This window comes from Rhinolophus hipposideros (assembly GCF_964194185.1).
Source record: "Rhinolophus hipposideros genome assembly, chromosome: 12".
Taxonomy (NCBI): Eukaryota; Metazoa; Chordata; class Mammalia; order Chiroptera; family Rhinolophidae; genus Rhinolophus; species Rhinolophus hipposideros.
The window spans coordinates 11,690,412-11,709,938 of NC_138058.1; the positions used below are offsets into that span (position 1 = coordinate 11,690,412).

Sequence of the window (19,527 nt, forward strand, 5' to 3'; positions counted from 1 at the left end):
ACCTCTGGCCAGGTGGCCCCGTGGAAAAGCCGGCACTGGCCTGCTGCAAATGCCCAGCCTGGCGTTCAAAGCATCTTCCTTGCTCTCCCACCTGTGCCTTTTGCACACACCGACGGGCTAATGTTATTCTCCAAATCACACGATGCCGCTGGTCGCCGTGCCTTGGATCACTAGCACCTAACTCTGGCATACTCGGAAACATGTGGTCCCCAAACTGGCAGCGTGGGCATCATCTGGGAGCCTGGGAGAAATTCAGAGTTCCTGGCCCCACCCCAAACCTAGGGAGCCAGAATTTCACGAAGCAGCCCTAGGACGCCTCCAATCCACGGAGCTGGCTGGGACCCCATCCGTCCTCCTGGTGCTGTCCTCATCTCTCAACACGCCCCACACTCTGCTGGGCACGGACATGGCCACACTCATTTCTGCCTCCTCACCCACAGGATGGCCTCAGTGGTCTCTGTCATCCACAGCACCCAGGACTGTGCTTCACGTGTAGGCAGCGCTCAACAAACGCTCACAAAACAGGTTGTTGACAGGAACTTGGAAATAAGTTTACAATACAATGAAAAGGGTCTATCTTCCAAAATGAAAAACTGGGGACAAAGAGAAGTCCCATATAAGTCTGCTGGAGATGGCCAGGGAGGGGAGAATCCACAGATGCTCGCATCACCAACAGAATCCTGCACAGTCTCACGTCAGCAATTCCGACGCTTCCTTTCACAACTAACATAATGGGCTCAATGATCTAAAAGGCTTTTATAAAATTCCCATGGTGAATGCATATCATTCAATTTAATGTGAAAAGTAAATATGTAACACACAAAAGGATATAAAAACTGATAAAAATAGGGGTATGTCCAGGCAGAGGACTGGTTAACAGTTACTCTCTAAACTTTGTTTAACGAGCACAATTCTCCAAAAGTAGCAGCCAATTGGAAGTGACAAGGGAGAATTAGGTCATCTCTTAAAAGGCGATCAATCTTATAGGATCACTGTCGAAAAATAACCAGCCAATAGCTAATCAATAATTATAAAGGACATGGCAAACAAATGCCACCAGGATGAGTAAGTGTGGTGCAAAATATCAATGTACTGAAAGCCCATAAACGTAACTGCAGCTGCAGGTACTCAGGTCCCTGAACAGCCCTCCCATGGGCTGAGAAACACCACGCGAGCCTGTGGCAGAGCCCCGGGGCCAGCAGCACCCACCTCAATGATCTCCGTCTGCGCGTGCTTCGTCCAGAAGGCCTGAGGAGGGGTGGTCACACTCACTGCTACAAAGCTATTTGGTTTCCGGTCTAGCGAGGGAGTGTGCAGCTCACTGCAAGCTGTGGAACCCAGACGGGAGAGAAACGAATCCTTTAAAATCAGGCTCTAGTGAGTTCTCTGTTCCAAACACACCCAAAGACCAAAAAACTGGTAAATGACACTCAGAGGGATGAGATGATCGCACTGTCAGTTGTCACAGGGAGGTGATTCTTTAAACCAGAAACAGTGTGTCCTCACCCCTTCCCTCCTCCCCCACCCCCACCACAGCAGTGCCCTCACTGCCAGGGGAAGGCTGAGCTGAAGGGGGATTTCTGTGTCCACGGAATGGAGCTCAGAGCCAACAATCTCATAGGGTGTCTGACCATAACGTTTGACCCTAGGCACTAACTGAACTTCTAAGAGACTGAGCTAAATCACGACACAGCTACCCCTGCCTGTGTCCTGTGGCTGCAGCACTGGCCCTAAGCTCATGGTGCCCCATGTCCCTGTGTGGGTGTACACTGGAAGCAAACTAAAATTCTATGGCAAAATAAACAAAAAAAATTTTTTTAAAGGGAGTCACTGCTCATTTATTCTTTATAAGACTCATATCAAATGCAAGATTATTAAGAATGTTACTTTTTAGAACTAAAACTGTTTCCACTTGAAAACTTATTGTACTAAGCATTTTGGAATTGAGATAATTCTGTTGCAGAAGTTAAATGACCGTATTTCATTGAATCTAATATGCTATAGGTTACAAAATGCACTGTGAAAGAAAAAATGACCCACTGCCATTAGATTATGACATGCTATTGATTATAGGACACTTTCTTATTAAAGAGATAGTAAAACATGAACAAATATACATCTTGGAACAGATGAAACATAAACCAAAGTTCAACACCACTAGCTTTTACAGAGAGCCTGAAACATTCCCGAGAGTGCTGCGAGCCTTTGCTTAATTGCCAGAATTCAGAAACAATTGATTTTCACCATTTTTGCCAGTGTTTTCATCACCTTCATGGAGGAAAGGATTTTTAGAGGTCCTTAGTCCTGTCCTCGTCATTCTCATTTGATTTTTAAATGCTCCCTGGTGATGTACATTTAGAAATTGATTTTTATTTCTGAAAATTAATTTTAGTTCTCTAATTAATCTTTTGTCTCATAAACCTTGAATTTTCATTATTTGTTGGATATAAGATACAAAAAGCTTAGGTTTTCAGTTCAATGAGTTTTGACAATCATAGACACCCATGTAACCATCACCAAAACAAGACAGAGAACTTTTTCCATCAGACTAGAAAGTTCCCTTTTTTACTTCCCAGTCAACTCTCCAAACCACTTTCTGATTTCCATCACTTTTGTCTGTTCTTGAATTCATCATATAAACGGAATGTTTTTGAGATTCATCTATCTTGTTATATATGTTGATAATTCATTCTTCTTTTAAAAATTGATGAGCTACATTCCACTGTATGAATATCCTAAAATGTATTTATCTATTCACAGACATTTGGGTTGTTTCATTTTGAACCACTGTAAATGAAAGTGCCGTAAACCTTCTTGTTCATGCCTTTTTGTGAACATGTTTTCATTTGTTTTGCATAAACACGTAGGAGTGACATGGCTAGGTTACAGCAGAGGATATGTTAACTTTGTAAGAAGCTGAGTTTTCTGATGTGGTTGCACCGTGTTACAATCCCATCAGTTCCGGTGCTCTGCATTCCCATCAACACCTGATGAGGTTAGTGTTTATTTTAGTTGTTGTAATAGATGTGTTTTAGTTTGTATTTCCGTGACATGAAGCATCTTTCCACTATGCGCTTATTGTTCATTTTTACAAGTTCTTTTGTCTAAGCAAGAGTCTAATCGAGTCTTTTGTTCATTTTTAAATTGGATTGTTGACTTTTTAATTGATTTGTAAGCATTTTATTCTGGATCTGCCCTTTGTCAAATATGTGTTGTGAATATCTTTTTCCCAGTCTGTGGGGAAAAGATACTCATTTTCTTAAATATTTTTAGATTTTTTTTAAATTTTATTTTTACTTTTATGGAGTGGTAAGCAGAAAAATGGCCCTCGCCCCCCCCAAAAAAGTATCCATGTCCTAGTCTCTGTAACCTGAGAATATCTTATATCACAGGCAAAAGGGCTGTATAGATTTGATTGAGCTCATGGAATTCTGACATGGGGAAATTGTTCTGGATTACCTGGGTGGTTGTAATCTAATCATATGAGCTCTTAAAAGTAGAAGAGGAAGGTAGAAGCATACGTCAAAAAGATGTGACAATGGAAAAAGACGTGAGATTCAAAGCATGAAAGGCACTCGACCCGCCATTGCTGGCTCTGAAGATCGAGGAAGGGGTCCACGAGCCAAGAAATGGGAGTGGCCTTTAAAAGCTGAGAACCAGCTTCAACTAGCAGTTGGCAAAGAAATGGGGACCACAATCCTAAAACCACAAGAAATTGAATTTTGCCAACAATCTGAATGAGTACCTCTAGTGCCCCCAGAAAGGAATGCAGCCCTGTTGATACTGATTTTGGTGTTGTAAGACTCTGCGCAGAGACCCAGCTGAGCCCATTGGATTTTTGACCTAAGGGAACTGTAAGATAATAGATATGTGTTGGTTTAAGGTGCTAAATTTGTGGTAATTTGTTGTGGCAGCAACAGCAAACTAAAGTACAGAGTTAGTGCTTTTTGTGTTCTGTCCAAGGAATCATTGCCTACCCTGAGGTTGTGAGTTATCCTTTGTTTTCTTCTAGAAGCTTTAAGGTTTCATTTTCCAAAGTTCTCTTCTATTTCTTCTACTATGTCTTCTACTATGTCTACAGGAATCGGGGACTTGACTTTTCCATTTTCTCTCCCTCCTTTTAAGCTATGTCCTTAAGTGACCCAGAGTCTGGTCTCTCTTGGCTTGCCCTTTCATCAGCTGTGGGTTCTGAACACCCACATAAGGCTGGAATATTTGGGTGATTAACTGATAGATTAATATCAGTTTAACACCTGATGGGTCAACTGCCACCTTCAGAACACACCTTCCTATAAGTGACATTGTCTCCTGGCCTTTTCCCCCACCCAGGCCACCTAAATCTTACCTAATGTTTAATTCCTAGCTCAAAGTTCAATAGTTTCCAGGAAGCTCTCTCAGCAAGCCACAGTCATGCCTCCTTCATTTATTGCTTGTATCACTCCGTTGGCATATTTCCACAGAAACCATTCATCTCTGATATATATGCCTCATCTCTCCAACCAGATCATCTATAACCCTAGCTGAGTAAACACTGTTGAGGTAAAACTGGTACATTATATTTCAAGTGTGTGTCATTTGATTCAGCAATTCTATATCCAAGAATTTATCCTAAGGAAATAATCAGCAAAATACATGAAAGATCTATGTTCAAGTATGTTCACTGCAGTGGTGTTTATACTGGCAAACTGGAAAGAGCCTGAATGTACACCAGTAGGTAGACTGGGTAAAACAACTATGGCACAGCAGTACAATAGGTTCCGCATAGGCACCCAACACAGTAAGGCAGATCCCACATTTATTAAAATGAAAAGATGCCAGTGATATTTTGCTACATGAAAAAAACATGTTAAGTACACTAGGGGGACATTTTTATACATAATTCCACCACCTCCACAACCAAAAATCATTAAAAATTTCTATATAGCACTGTGTGGGTATAAATAAATGTCTGGAAGGATATATACCAAAAAGCCAACTGTGATTCTCTAGCTCACAGGGTTTTCTTTTCCTCTAACACTTTCTGTAATAAAGATTTTAAAATAAGCACTTTTTAATTTCAAACTTTCATTTTTTATGTTAAGACAAAATACTTGATCATTCAATCACCTTTAAAAAAAAAAAACTGTGGTAAAATTCATTTCATGTAACATTCACCCTTGCCTTTCTAAGCAGTTTCTTCCTCAATGTATCTAATTAATATTGATCATGTTAGTCTTGATTTCTCACATTCAGAAACATCCTGATTTATATTACAGGGGTAAAGACTTTTAACTCAGTTATGTCAACTCTCATCCTCTCTCTATGCTCAATCAGTTAGCTCAATTTTGTTGTTGTTGTTGTTTTTTGTTTTGGTTAAATCCGTATTCTGCATTATTCGTTATGAGCCACATGAGAGTTCTTTCACTTCTCTCCTGTCTTGGATCCTGTTTCCTGGACCCCATGTCTTCCATTTTGTCAATTCATTCCCTCTTTTGGGTGAAGCACATCCTCCACTGACTTCCAGAGAGAGGATGTGGGGGAAGTTTAGTGTAGCTGAAGCAGGTTTCCTTCCCCCTCACATCTGACTGACAGTCTGGTTGAGTAGAACACTCTAGGTTGGAAGCATTTTCCACTTGTATTAAAGGTGTCGCCCCACTGCCTTCAAGTTTCCAGTGTTGCTGAGAATCTCCACACTAATTTTAGTCCTGGTCCTTCAATATGACCTTTTCTTTTCCTCTTTGGAAGTTTTTAGAATCTTCACTTTATTTATTCCCAGTGCTCTGAGATTTCACCTGGATGTGCCTTGTTATGGGTCTTTTTCAATATGCTGGGCGTGGTATGCGCTTTTTAGCCTGGAAGTGCATTCTTCAGTCCCGAGAGACCCCTTGTATTATTTCTTGGTAATTTCCTCCCTCACAGTATTTTCTATTTTCTCTTCTAAGTGTTGGACCTCCCGAATTTGCTCTATAATTTTCCATTTCCATTTCTCCCCTATTTTCTCTTTTGCTTTTAAAATTTCACGTTCTGGGATAATTCCTTGACCGTCTTCCAACCTTTACTGACTTTTCAAAAATTTCCTATCCATTTTAAAGTTCTAAGATTATTCATGTTCTTCAACTATTCTTTTATTCTTCAGAGTATTCTGCTCTTGTTTGATGGATACACCATCTTCTCTTGAGGACATAAATTATAATGTATATACATTAAGTATATAAATATATAATTTTATATATACATAATATTAATTAAATATATACGTACACATATAACTTGCATACAATGTGCATGTCCATCAGCAGGAGAACAAAATAACTCCATGCACACAATGGACGACCACTCAGCAAGGAAGGGAATGAGCTACTGACCTACACAAGGACAGAAGCGTGATGCACGTGAAAGAAGCCACACCCAGAAAGCTGTGCGTTGTACGATTCCACTTATGAGAGACTCGGGAGGCCTAATATGTAGTGGCAGGAAACAGGCCAGTGGTTGTCTGGGAGTGAGATGAGGACTCACTCTGGAAAGGGCACAGGGAGCCCTTTGGGGTGATGGAAAGGTTCTGTACCTGGACAGTGGTAGTGGTTGTATGGATGTGAAGGCTTATCGAGACTCATTAAATGCTCCACTGAAAATGGGTACCTTTTACATATAAATTATACCTCAATGTTGATTTAAAACAAAAAGCTCACTAGACCTTTGTGGACACAAAAGAAGTACCTCCTGGGGAGTCAGATGACCTGGAGTACAGCCCAAACTGTGCCACTGGACACCGCTGCCAGGCCTCCGACCAAAGCTGATCACCATCCAGAGGATGAGGGAAGGGGCGAGGACCACCAGAGAGCACGGGCTCCGGAACAGAAGCATTCCCGCTGCCCCAACCTGCTCTCTGACCTCCTGGGTAAGCCCCTGTAATGCCATCCTTCCTGATCCTGAAGCTAGAACATTCTATTAATTTTCACGCCACTCTCTCTCCCTGATGCTCCCTGCGAGAAAGAGCACACAGGTGTCATCACCTCTGTTGACAGAATTCAACCTCACAGGGCCTCGTGGCCAGGGGCTGGCATCACTGGCCCCCAGCCGCCGGCCCCTCCCAGAGGGCAGGAGGAGGGGAGGAGAGGCCATCTCCACAGCTCTGAGGGCCTCCTCACTGGCAGCCCTCCAAGCACGCAGCTCCCAGTCTCCCCCACCCCCACCCACAGGAACGCCACACCAGCCTCTGGCTTCACCTTCTCAGACACACTTCAGCAGCAGGGGCCACAGCAGCAAGCTCTCTGAGACGAACTCGGGCCAGTGGTCATGTTTTTGGTTTCAAGCAACATATATTTTTGAAACAAAAATAAATAAATAAATGAAAAGACACCTACCTAAGCTGAATTCTAAAATGGGTTCATCTGGATCTTGCAGGTTTCCTGAATAAAAAAGCAATATCAAAAAAGTCACTCTTAGTAAAGGCTTCCCTACTTTTAGATTTTATGAAAAAAAAAAAAAAAAAAACCTGACACACCTGTAGTCATTTCACATGTATGCAAATCAAACCATCATGCTGTATACCTTAAACTTATATAGGGACGTATGTCAGTTATTTCTCAACAAAACGTGGAGGAGGGGAAACTCAACACTCTATTTTTCCCTCCAAAACTGTTATACGAGATGATTTCTTCATTTTCTAAACATTTTGTTTTGAGCTTCCCAATAAGTCTCAGACCTCAAGACCAAACGCGCTCCTCCCTGGGTCTGCCCACCCACAACTGGCAGAGTTATTACTGTGGCCTGGGCAATGGCCACATAGGCCCTGTGGCATTCCGGCGTTATATACCGCCCACTCAGCCTCGGAGACGTCCACCCAAACTGGAAACCTGAGAACAGGGCGCCCTCAAGCCGGGGACAGTCACAGGGGCTCATCTGGGAGGCACGCTCCAGCATGGGACACACCAGGAGCCCGGTGCTCGCCTCACCTGCCAGCGAGAGGCCAAGCATGTCAGACGCCACGTCGATGGTAGAAGCCCGCTGCATCGCTCGGGCCCTGGCGCCATGGCGAGGGCTGTGCTCTCTTGCTGTCATGATGTCATTGGTGATGATGTGCTTCCTATTCCTGGGTCAGACCCGGGCTCCTGAGTCCCCGGGAAGCACGGTCACCGAGCCCTGGTCCCCTAAGGTGGCAGCAGTCCTAAGAAACAGGAACAAACACTGGTAAGAAGCACAAGATGGTGACCCAGAGACAGGGATAGTACATGACCTGACAGGCAGAGGCCAAGAAGCCAGGGTCTCAGCAGGTGAGGAGTGGGGTGGAGAGTCTGGAGGTCCAGGTCCCCTCTGTCCCCTCTTCCTCTGAAGTCCCCAGCATGCTCTCACACACAGCAACGAGGCATGCCTGGGATCCCGTGCAGAAACCACGTTCTCTCCAACGAGCACATGACACATGAAGTAGCAGTTTATAAGTAACCAGACAACACGGGTTCTGAGAGTTCCGTTTGCTTTATTATGCTTCTCTCATAGAACCTCCCAGAATCTTAAACCAATTCACTACAACCTGTTCGATCCATGAAAGGGTTTGCAGCCCAATGGCTGCCGCACGGTGGGACACCAGTGGGGCAAAAGCACCCGTCTCCAACCTTGCTCTCTGTCTTCCCAGAACGAAAGAGACTTCACGTGTGTCTCGGCCTGGGGCTTTCTTTCCCAAGAAACACGTACGTGACAATCCACGCCTCACAAGTGGACAGCGCCGTGTGCTGGACACGCAGCTCTGTGCGGAGACCCCTCTGCCGGCTGGAGTACCCAGCACAGAGCTCTCATTCTACTCTGAGCAGTGGGCTCAGCAGCAAAAAGCGTGTTGCATGTTTCCAGCTCTCTATGCTACAATTCCTGCTGTCTCTGGAAGGAACTACCCGTGAGAAGTGAAGATAATCAGACTGAGCAATAAGGCTGGTTGAAAACAGCCCTCGCCAAAGCCTCCATATGTCCCGACACCCCATCTTCTCAAAGTGTGTCAACACCTGGCTACCTGAAGGGCCCACAATCCCATTCCTGAGTGAATTCACCCAGCAACTTACCGAACATGTTTGTTCCTGGACCAGTAGAGACACGTGGCACTTCTTCATAGAGGCATATCCAAATCCATCATCTAAAAATAGAAAGTTATAAACTTAACAAGCTGGTCAACGTGCAGGAACTTCCCGAGAATACAGGATTGTAACGTGTACGTTCTAACTTCAATGCCTAAAAATACGGGGAAGCCCAAAGCTGCTATATGTTCCTTTGAGCTCCACACACCAATCTAGCCTTTGGGCTCAAAAACCAAGGTTTTGCTCAAAGCCCCAAAGAATGAGAAACAGTAAGTACATCTCCCTGTCCCTGTCCAGGGGTGATGCAGGGGAATTTGGGCCAGCCCTAAAGAGCCAGCTGGGCAACTGGGGTGCAGTTTAGGGAAAATGAAGAGCTAAAAATCTGAGTCCCAATCTCCCCGGATCCCTCTGAAGCTCTGCTATCTAAGACGGGGCTAGTTGTCCCCACCTCACGGGGCTGCAGTGAGAACCAAATGTGCCACAGCAGCAGAGGGCTCTGCAGACTCGCCTGGGCTCCCGCACGGTCCCTGTGGCCTGGCCCATGGGCACCTCACTGTGGAGCAGGCCACTGGGGCTCCAACTCAGCCCCCGCAGTGCTGGGAGTCGTCGGGATGGGCCTCAGAGCCCAGCACCATCTGAAGCCACCGAGGCCTGGGGTGAAGATGGCAGGAAGAGCAGTGTGCTTGGCCCTCAGGCAAACTTAGTCCCCTGCGTGCTGTGCTCCTACCCCTCACATCGGGGCGCCCAGGGACCTTGAGCCTGGGTAATCAGCAGGGAGGGCGAGGGCCTGGCTCGGGAACCACAGTGAAAGTCACCACGGGAAAAACTCACCAATTTGCCAACATCAAAAGGCATACAAGTCAAAAAGGTGCAATGAAAATGGTAAGGACTGGGAGAAAGTACCTGCAGTACTAGTATCTGTATTTTACAGTACTGTACAAATTAACCCAAAAAACTCACTAAAAATCCAAGTGGAAAAAGGTATGAATTCCTAAAAGAGGAATACACATAGTAAACATCTCGAAAAGTGACCAAACTCATTCATAATAATTAAAACAACGTGAAGCACACCTATATTTACCTAAATTAGTCCTCCAAAAACAGTTTGTTTGTTCTTCTGCCGAGAATATGTTTTGTTGGCCGGCAGACCTGGGGGGAAACTCTGTAGGGCTCTCCTATACTGCCGGTCCCACTTTACAGTGGTACAAGCATTTCAGACAGCAATCTGACGTGATGCATCAAAATCTGTCCACAGCAAAATTCTCGCCAATAATCCAAAGATGCTTATTGCAGCATTACTTATAACGACAAACACTGGAACCAGTAAACACCCAGCTGCACGCGAGTCCATTCTGGAACGCACTATTTTATGGCTGTTAACCTGATCATAATAGCGCGAATAAACACCTAGGAAGTCCTCCGACCTCACTAGTTGTCATCAGGAAAACTCAAAGCATATCCATGAGTTGCCTCTGCACACCCACTGCATTAGCTAAAATGAAAAGACAGACAGTCCCAAGAGTGTGCAAGGATGTGGAAAAAGGAGCCGGGTGCACTGCTGGAGAAGTCGATGGCACAGACGCTGGAAAGCGCAGTGTCTACTCAAGCTGAACACACATTCGCCCTGGAATTGCCACCGGAAACGCATACTACGCTCCCCACCAAAAGGTGTGAAGAACGTTCGTAACCGTCAAAAGCTAGAAACAACCCAAATGTCCATCAACAGCAGAATGGACAAAACAACACAGGTGACTCTTAGCAACAAGGTCAAGGGGAAGAGCCAAGCACACTGAGCACATCCGGGCAATTCCATCCTGTGAGACGCAGGCACGGCCCAGTGAGCCTGTGCTGTTAGAGCCCGGACGGTGGTCTCTCCAGGGGTGAGCACTGGCTGGGGGGTGAGGAGGCTTGGGGGTCTGGAGGGGGGGCTCTGCCTCCGATCCTGGCGCTGCTTCCATGAGTGCATTCACTGTGTGAACTTCACTGAGCTGTACACCGACAATTTTTACACTTCAGGAAAGAGATCAATTCTTTTAGTGACTATAACAGAGACAACACAGCATGACAAAATGTTTTATGTGAGTTCTGCATCATGTGTTTTTAACGAACTATTCCACCTGTGCTCTGGTTACAGACATTTAAAAAGATGTGGCACAGGGAGAACCAGCAGGAGGCCACAGCAAGGCAGCAGGCGTGTTTGGGGGCGTGACCACGGGGAAGTGCTTCCTTTCTTGACTTTACTGGCATCCCCTTGCATCATTGAAAGTCCCAGAGGCAAAGGCAGCAGCACCGTGGGTATGAACCAGCCTGAGGAAGGAGCTCTTCTCTCCTGAACCCTCTCTCAGCTTGCTGGGGAGGTTACAGTGCCCCATGCCTTCCCTTGGGACAGCTGAGACATGCCACCTAGCAGGACCACATCTGCACCCTGACATCTTGACAGCCTTCTCGCCTCCCCTGCCCTCTATCCCTGCCGGGCCCTTCCCCACAGGCGGGTGGTTAGTGACAGTATAGGTGGGGTAAGATTCTTGGGATAGAAATGCATAAAGGGGAACATCTACAGACTAATGTTACACATAATAGAGTTCACAGATCAGAGAAGCTTTTAGGTCAAAAAGACCTTAGGAGGCACTTTGTGGATACTTGGGGGCATTTAATTAAAACTCGCAATTGAAATCATCAAGACCCAGAACATAAAGCTAATTTGCACAGCTGAACTCAATTCCTATATTAGTCACATCAATTTAAGGTAATTCACCAAGGATTCCTAATTCCCACAGTCCCCGTTTTTCCTCGTAGCCCCATTTGAAGACGGGAGCTAATTAAAAAAAACACTTATAAAAAGAGGGTGTGGGGAGCAATTTACGGGACTGGGGTGGGGAGGGGGAAAGAAGAAGGAAGCACAGCTCATGAACCTGCCTCCTCTTCTCACGCTGAGAGACACACGTGGCCTCTTCTGCCGAGAGGACTCAGGCCATCAAACACAAAAATGTCCCTTCCATCTGTGTGGGAGCAGGGAGACTCTGTAGAGGCGCATAAGCAAGGCGGAGAGGGGTGTTCCAGGGACGAGTGAGGGTGGGCGGTGGCGCCAGAAGCTTCTCCAGGACCCAGTCCTGCCTTCCTCTGAGAACAAGGACCTGCTGGCCGGGAAGGGGTTCTGGAGGCCCCTCTGGCTCAGTGAGCTCTCGGGGCCGCTGCGCTGGACTTGATGAGAAGGACTAGCCCTGAGCAGGTGCAGGATGAACTGTGAGGAACAACCCAAAGGAAAAAGTTCCGCCACCGGGGCCGCCCCCCCTGCCCTGCCGCTGCCACTGGGAGTCAACAGGCTGACAGCAAGCTGCTTGGGGTCTGGGCTCTTCCAACTCACGCAGCGGAGAAAGGAAGGTGGGGAAGGCTGAGTGAGTCAGAGCATGCATGAGTCAGCAGCCGGAGGGGGAGGCTCCTTCAGGAGTGAGAAAGAGGAAGCGCTTTCTCTCAAAACCCCCAAATCCAGGACAGCCGGGATCCCTGAGCCATGAGGCACCACACAGCTCACTGACACCCAAACCGCTGTCAGTACCACCCTGACAGACGGGGCCATTTCCTGCAGGAAGCCTGTCGCACCGGCAGCCTTTCCTCAAGGGGTACCCCAACGCAGCCAGGCGTCTGCCCGTCCAGTGGCACACTTGTGACCGCGGGATGACCAGCTGGGACCTGTGTTTTATGAACACCAGACTTAACTCCTTGCTGCTTCCATTTCCCGGTGCAAAGACCAGGTTTTCCGGCAGACACCTGCCAGTCACCGGACTGCCAACGTCTGTCTGTGCATCTGTCTGTGAGACGCAGGTGCTCGCCAGGGTCTGGCGTCTCCCTGCTTCCCCGGCACCCAACAGGTGACTCTCGGGAGAGCTGGCGGCTGAGGGACGCACACCGGCTGCAGTGGAGACGGGAAGCACTCGTGGAGCCCCCTGGCTCTCTCCTCCCCGGCGCCTGGGGACTGAGTGGGGCCTAGCTGGCTCCCACTTACAGCTCCCAGGGCCTGCACAGGGCCTGGGGCGAGGAGAGAGGGGCTCACAGTCAGCAAAGCTCTACTAATGATAACAATTAAAGCACCCAGTGCTGCGGAATTTAAATGCAAGAAACTAATGGGCTTCAGAAAGTCAAGGCCAGAAAAACAAGAAATGTGCTGCAGGAGGGCGCATATTCTGGCCGCTGACAAACAACCCACCCTGCTCAGCGGGAAACAGGCAGTCTCTTACCTCCTCCTTCCCACCTCCCCAAGCCCGGTTCTCTGCCAGTGACACTGAACAGGCAGCAGTGACAATGAGCTCACCCAGTGGAATTAACCCATCTGCCTCATTCACTGGATGAACATGGAGGCTGATGGGATATAATGCCTTACCCCAGGTGCGGATACATACACGTCCTGGGGCTAGGGGAGGAGTCAGTCACCGTGGGGACGTCCTCTGTCCTCTAACCACCGACAGGCCGAGTGCCCCTGAGCAGGAGGAGCCCAGACTGTCCCAGCTTCCTCCTCCCCAACCCGTCCCTGGTTCCCCCATGTCGGTCACAGGCAACCCCATCCTTCCACTGCCACAGCCAAGAAAAAAAGTCATTGCTGTCCCCTGGCCTCCCCTTCCTCTCGCACCCCACATTCATCTCCCCAGAGGTCCAGACTTAACCCACCACAGCACCCCAGCCCCCCAGCACCGGCTCCCTGCTGCTGAGACGTCCCAGCAGGCCACCCTCTGCAAGGACAAGGAAGGGCAGCTCCCTTACCTCCTGTCCATCCTTCCTAACACCAGCTCCTCAACCGAGGTGGTGACAGGTGGTTGAAAACTGCTGCTTGGCCCCTGGTGGGAAACCTACAACAGCGAGCCTTCAGGAGCTTTTCTGTAGGAACTAGTCTGAAAAATCAGTCACCCTGAAAAACAGGCTCAAAAGTATGTGTCCTGAGCAACATGGGAGTAGAGCCGGCTCTGGGTCCCGGCACCTGGGACACAAGTGTTAACAGCAAGTAAGTACCCACAGGGTAGGTGCTCACAGCTTGGCGGGCGTCCCGGCTGCTCGCCAAGAACACCCGGCACGGCCACTTTTCTTAGGCACCCACACATTCTCATGCTGTTTCTTCTCCATCAACTGACAACCTCCTCAACCAAGAGTGAAAGTCTCTCAGGGCTCAGGCCTTAGGGATACAGAGATGAACAGGGAAGCTGGGAAGGAAATGCATCACAAGAAATGAAACAAAACCAGGAGTACGGACAAGCTGAGGGCCACACGGGCACTAGGCGAGGAGTGGGGATTCTGGAGGCTGAGCCCTGGTGTCAATCACCCAGTGTGCCTGTGAATTGCTCCTCTCGCTTCCCTGCTCCAGGCTTGTTTGTCACTGGGTTACACAGAGCGCCACAAGCCCCTGGGAGCTGCCTGTGGTGCTGGAGACAAAGCCCTCCGGGGTCAAGGCCGCCCTTCTCACTCCTAGAAAGGCCCACGGCTGTGACAAGGCTCATCTTGCTCCATTGTCAACTCGTCACTCAAAGGCCTCACATAATTAACTGCAAGTTTGCCTGGATGTTGGCCAGGAAGGCCTGAGTCATGCTACAGAATTTCTAAAGAAGTGTGGAAAGGGACTGAGGAAACCATCCAGTATTTAGCAACTGTCAGTGAGGACAGCCCGTGCCTGAGGACCCACAGCCAAAGAAAGGGGACAATGGCATTCCTGTGACCTGTGGGTCAGCTTATCTGGGGGGGCTCCCTAACAGTCCCCAGCATTAAGGGAGGTGTCATCACAGACCCAGATGCCCCCACCCCGCAGGGCACGTACTCAAAGCTCAGTTCCAGGAGCTGCAGCGAGAAGAGAACTCCAGCTGCTCTAGGGCTGCGCGGGGGCTCTGAGCCCCAACACTGGGCCCATCCACTGCCTGAGACTGTTCTTTCTCTTCCTCTTTCTTTTTCCACCCAAACCCTAGGGCTGTACGCCCTAGCCTGGTGCCTGCTTCTACCACCCCCACCCAGAGCTGGCCCCATGGAAGCTGGGCCCTGACGTCCTCCAGGCACCAGGCCAGATGCCACCCCAGACTCTGCTTTTCTCCTCCCTCCCCTTTGGGAGGGGTCTGTCCTTTCAGCACATGGATGGCAATTGTGAGTGTGGCCACAGCTGCTCAAGCCTCCTCAGAAACATTGTGCAAAGAGGGGGTGCCCCCCCGGGGGCAATAACCCCCACCCCAGCTCCAGCAACCCCCTGTGCCTTGTCCTGACTTTGTTGCCATTCACCCCATCCCTGCAGTCATTGGGGGTGCAGTGACAAGGCTGTCACGGGGAGGGTGGGTTCTACTCTGCTATCCTGGCAAAAGCACCATACTTGCCAGCCCGGACACCAATGCTGCAGGTTGGGGAACCCAATTCAGATGAATTTCAGCAAAAAGGTTCTGGCTGACTTACAGAACCTGAGCAGGAATACAGCTTCTCAGCTGCCCTGTGCTTACCCATCTCGTCCTCCCCATCCCTGTAAACATAAACGAAGCAGCTGACAGCCCCCAACTTGAAACTCTCAGCTCCAGCCACGGAAGGAGAGGAGTGCATGGATTCTCTGCGTCTCCAGTCCAGCACTGCCCGGAGAAGGTCATCCAAGGGCTTAGCTCAGGCCAGGTGCAGGAGGGAGGGCAGGGGTCACAGGGCAGAGGTCACAGGGCAGTGATGAGTGTTCCCTTCACACCCATGTGCTTGGTGAGGGGAGTTCCCACAAAGGGGGCGGAGCTCAACAAAATTGAGCTCAATTCACCACAACTTTTAGAAGCCAAATGGACAGGGCCAACAGGAAATGTTTCTTAAACTTTAAAAAAGTCAAAGAACTCTCAGTGTTCACTAAATGTTTTTCAGTTTGTTTAAAATAGATAACATAAATATAAAATTAGGTAAAAACTCTTTTCTCTTGGAGCTCTTAAACGACAATAAAACTGAACGAGATCTATAATCCAACAACGAACAAAACCCCACCACCGGTAGGGTTTACGTTAACTTAACGTGCGGGTGGGACGGCTGTACAGACACATCACACAAACATAACCCTGCCGGCTCCAGAGGCCTCACCTGCCACTCCTGCCACACTTGCCACTCCTCCACGGCCTGGCCTGACGCTGGAAATGCCCACCGTGGGCACTTCGGTCCACCCAGCAGCTCTATAGTCAAAATAACAGCGGTGAGCAGCCACTGTTTCACAGAAAAGTGAGTTGGTGAGTGGGAAGGAACAGAGATACAGGGACACCCCCTGACTACAGACAGGGGTCCCAGGGTCCTGGGAGGCAGGGCCTCCACATGTGATTCTGCTCTTTTGCATGAAATCAGGGGCATCACAGGGAAAAAGTGCAAAGCACGGCTTTATGGCTTGGCGTGTGAAAATGCGAGGCTGGAAACGCTGGTTACTTCCTAGCGTCCCCACGGTGGAGTACTCGCTCTGGGGGCCAGGGTGCATGGCAAACCTGAGACGGCGCCCACGACACTTTCTTCATGAAAAGCAGCATCTCTTTCCCACCCACCCTCCCTCCCTTCAGTCTGTTTCCACAGTTATGGCCTTAATACCGTGAGCTGTCAATCCACCTAAAGGGGCAAGTTTCTCATGATGTGCCCAACTCATGGGAGAAGGTCGAGAGAAGACCAAGACACTTCCGGCCACTGACCACCCTTGTCGGGTCTCCATGGAATGGAACACCTGTGTAGGGACTTTCTCATGTAGAAAATTTCCCGGAAAAGGAGCATGAGTGGGAGCCAGGACAACACGGCTGGCAAATACTCTCCACCTCTGGTGTCCTCCTCACACCTCACTGCTGAGGGGTGTTTGACAGGCGGGAGCCAGGCTCACAAGGCAGAGGGCCTTCTTCAAGGTCATGAGCTACAGAGGGAAGTCAGGCCCCAAAAACAGGCCTCCTGGCGGTCCACTATGCAACACAGAGCACAGGGCACATTAACTCAAGCTACGACCAAATGCCAACAAAAGGCACAACTTTTCCAATTGAAGAGTTCCTCATTTTTTAAGTCCTTTTGCACACATTATTTTAACTCTACAATGTTTATGAAAATACTGTTTTTTTCCCTCATCCCTTTTCTGGACGCCCTGGAAGAAAATATTTCAGAACCAAGAGTCCAACCATTTCCCTCTCTGTCCCCACCCAATCTTCACAAGGCCCCACAGGTCCGTCCGTCTCGTGCCGTCCCCGGCTTTCATGTTGAGCAACACTAGACACCAGAGAGGAAACAGACCCTCCTAGAGAAGGCGGAAGAGAGGACTTTAGGATGGGAGCGGCTTCTCTTTTTACATCATTCATGTTTGATTTCTTTTTCCTAAGCTGAAATTAAGCTCTTTGAAAAAAATGTTGTCAATTTTTCTGTCAAAATATTTCAAAACAAATTTCTTAAAAACAGAAAAACTTGAACAGGATAAACAGAACCTAGCCAAAAATACCAACTAATACTAAAGTAAAAAAATTATATATATATATACACAAACACACACACACACACACACACACACACACATATACGTGTGTGTGTATATACATATGGTGCTCTGTATTTCTGATGGTGGAGACAGGACTTACAGAAACACTACATGGAAGGGGGCTATTTCTATGGGAAAGTAGAAAGGGAAATGCACCGACCCCTGAACCAGCAAGTCATGATTCGAGATCCAGCTCTTATGGTGACATGCCAACCCGATTAACAGGTGTTCCTCTGCTTTTCCTGTATGACTCCTTTTTGGGGGTCATTTCCTTCTCTTTACTGCTCCCAACAGGTTTTATTCATTCATTGTAGAATACCCTGGTTTAGCTACGCCCGGAATGTGTCCAGATGCTTTGGGAAAGCGTCTCCGGGCTACCCCAGCTCCCACTGATGACACACACTCCACAGAGAAGAATGAAGCATGCAGCCTTGCTCTCCTCACACACACTCCCAACATCCTTTTCCAGGCTTGTGAGGGAAAAGTGAACAGCTCGTCACACAGGCAGTGTCTGGACATGCGGACGTGGCAGGTCCACGTGGGGAAGTAGGGCCCTGACCAAGCCTGACCCACTCAGGAGACACTACAAGCCCACACATGTGCCCGCTCTATCGCAAACCTAACAGCAAAGAGCGCTATCGGAAGGGCAGCTGGATGTCCCCACTGGCTCCCAGACCCAGCTCCTGGGCCTCACCTGATGATATGGCCTCAGGGCACTTCAAGTCCTGGAAACTGGGCATGGGCACCACACCATGCAGTTGCCAATCCAGCCAAACCCACGGCCACCCCGCTCCTGTCAACGCCCCCAGCCACCGTCACTCCAGCGCCCTCACCAGGGTGGCACATGGGCCTGAAGCGGCAGGTTCACTCCAAATTCGTGACCTCCTTCTGACCGCCACTGACAGACCAGCATTGACAACAATCTATAAGTTCCATGACTGGACTTGGGTAGGTCCAGCTCATTTTTATAATCACTAGGGAAGCTGGTTTTCTAATTCAAAGTGTCAAAGTTGGCTTCATGGGAGAATAAAAAAATTTTGTTCTGAGTAGCAACAAAATTCCATACAGGGCTATAAATGTGAAGCGATGACCACAGATCAATGAAATGCTGGGAAGACAAAGTTATTTCTGAAAGGAGGCAGTAAGCCAGGAGACCGGGGACGACCTGCCCAAAGCCTTGGGAGGGGCACCCAAGCACACTCCTTTTAGCTTCACCACCAACAAACCAAAATCGGGGAGAAAAGTCTCGGTCTTTGTACCTTGGAAACATAGAGGAGGTCACAGGTTTTGCAAGCTTTACGAAACGTAAATCTCTGAAGACGTAGCATATTACGTGAAAAGATGGAATCCTGTTTTAACCACCACTGTTGGGTGGAACACGTAGAAAAGACTCTCTGAAAGGCCTGCTGTGCTCCAATGGCATATAAAAATAAAACGAGGGCAGTCTGACTGATAGGAGACCTCTCTGGAGAGAGGGTTCTACAGCTTCAGCTACTCAGCCATGCTGTTCGGCTGTTTGGGGTTCTTATGGTTGTTGTATCGCTTTGTTTTCATTTTTTTCTCTCAGAAGATGTGACGTGACAGGACTGAGACCAGGAGACCAGCTCTCTGGCTGAGCAGCTGGGACAGCAGTCTGGCGAGAGAGTCCTCTCTTTCCCATATTTCACCCATGTATCTATGTGAGGAAGAGAAGGCATGGCCAAAGCTGGAGAAGTCAGGATCCCTCCCCGGGGCCCCCTTCCAATCCTGCCCTCTCTGTGGGGGCCCTGGTCTAAGCTGGGGTGGAGGGTCGGGAAGTGGGGAGGGTCCCGGGGTTCCACCACAGGTCACTGCTTCCCCTTTCCAGGGAGCCCCTCCAAGGCTGGCCCGGTGCGTCCCCTGACCAGGGCAGAGTCCCTTACAGGAGGCTTTCCAGGGACCTCCCCCTTGGGACCCTGGCCGCACTCTCATCGCAAAGCTGACAGTGGCAGGAATGATGAAACCCCAAGAAACGCAATTTTAAAGGACAGCCACCAGCAG

General features: G+C 48.6%; 1 protein-coding gene across 8 annotated transcripts in view; it reads right to left on the bottom strand.

Annotated features, from left to right (window-relative positions):
- INPP4A (inositol polyphosphate-4-phosphatase type I A) overlaps positions 1 to 19,527 on the bottom strand; it is a 109,320-nt gene that overhangs the window by 45,815 nt on the left and 43,978 nt on the right. For all 8 annotated transcript variants that reach the window (XM_081068495.1, XM_081068492.1, XM_081068494.1 and 5 more), the window contains exons 2-5: positions 9,030 to 9,100; positions 7,935 to 8,146; positions 7,344 to 7,388; positions 1,210 to 1,328 (exon numbers count right to left, since the gene is read on the bottom strand). In XM_081068495.1, coding sequence (XP_080924621.1) covers positions 1,210 to 1,328; positions 7,344 to 7,388; positions 7,935 to 8,040 — 270 coding nt within the window. In that variant the 5' untranslated portion in view covers positions 8,041 to 8,146; positions 9,030 to 9,100. The remainder of the gene's footprint in view (positions 1 to 1,209; positions 1,329 to 7,343; positions 7,389 to 7,934; positions 8,147 to 9,029; positions 9,101 to 19,527) is intronic.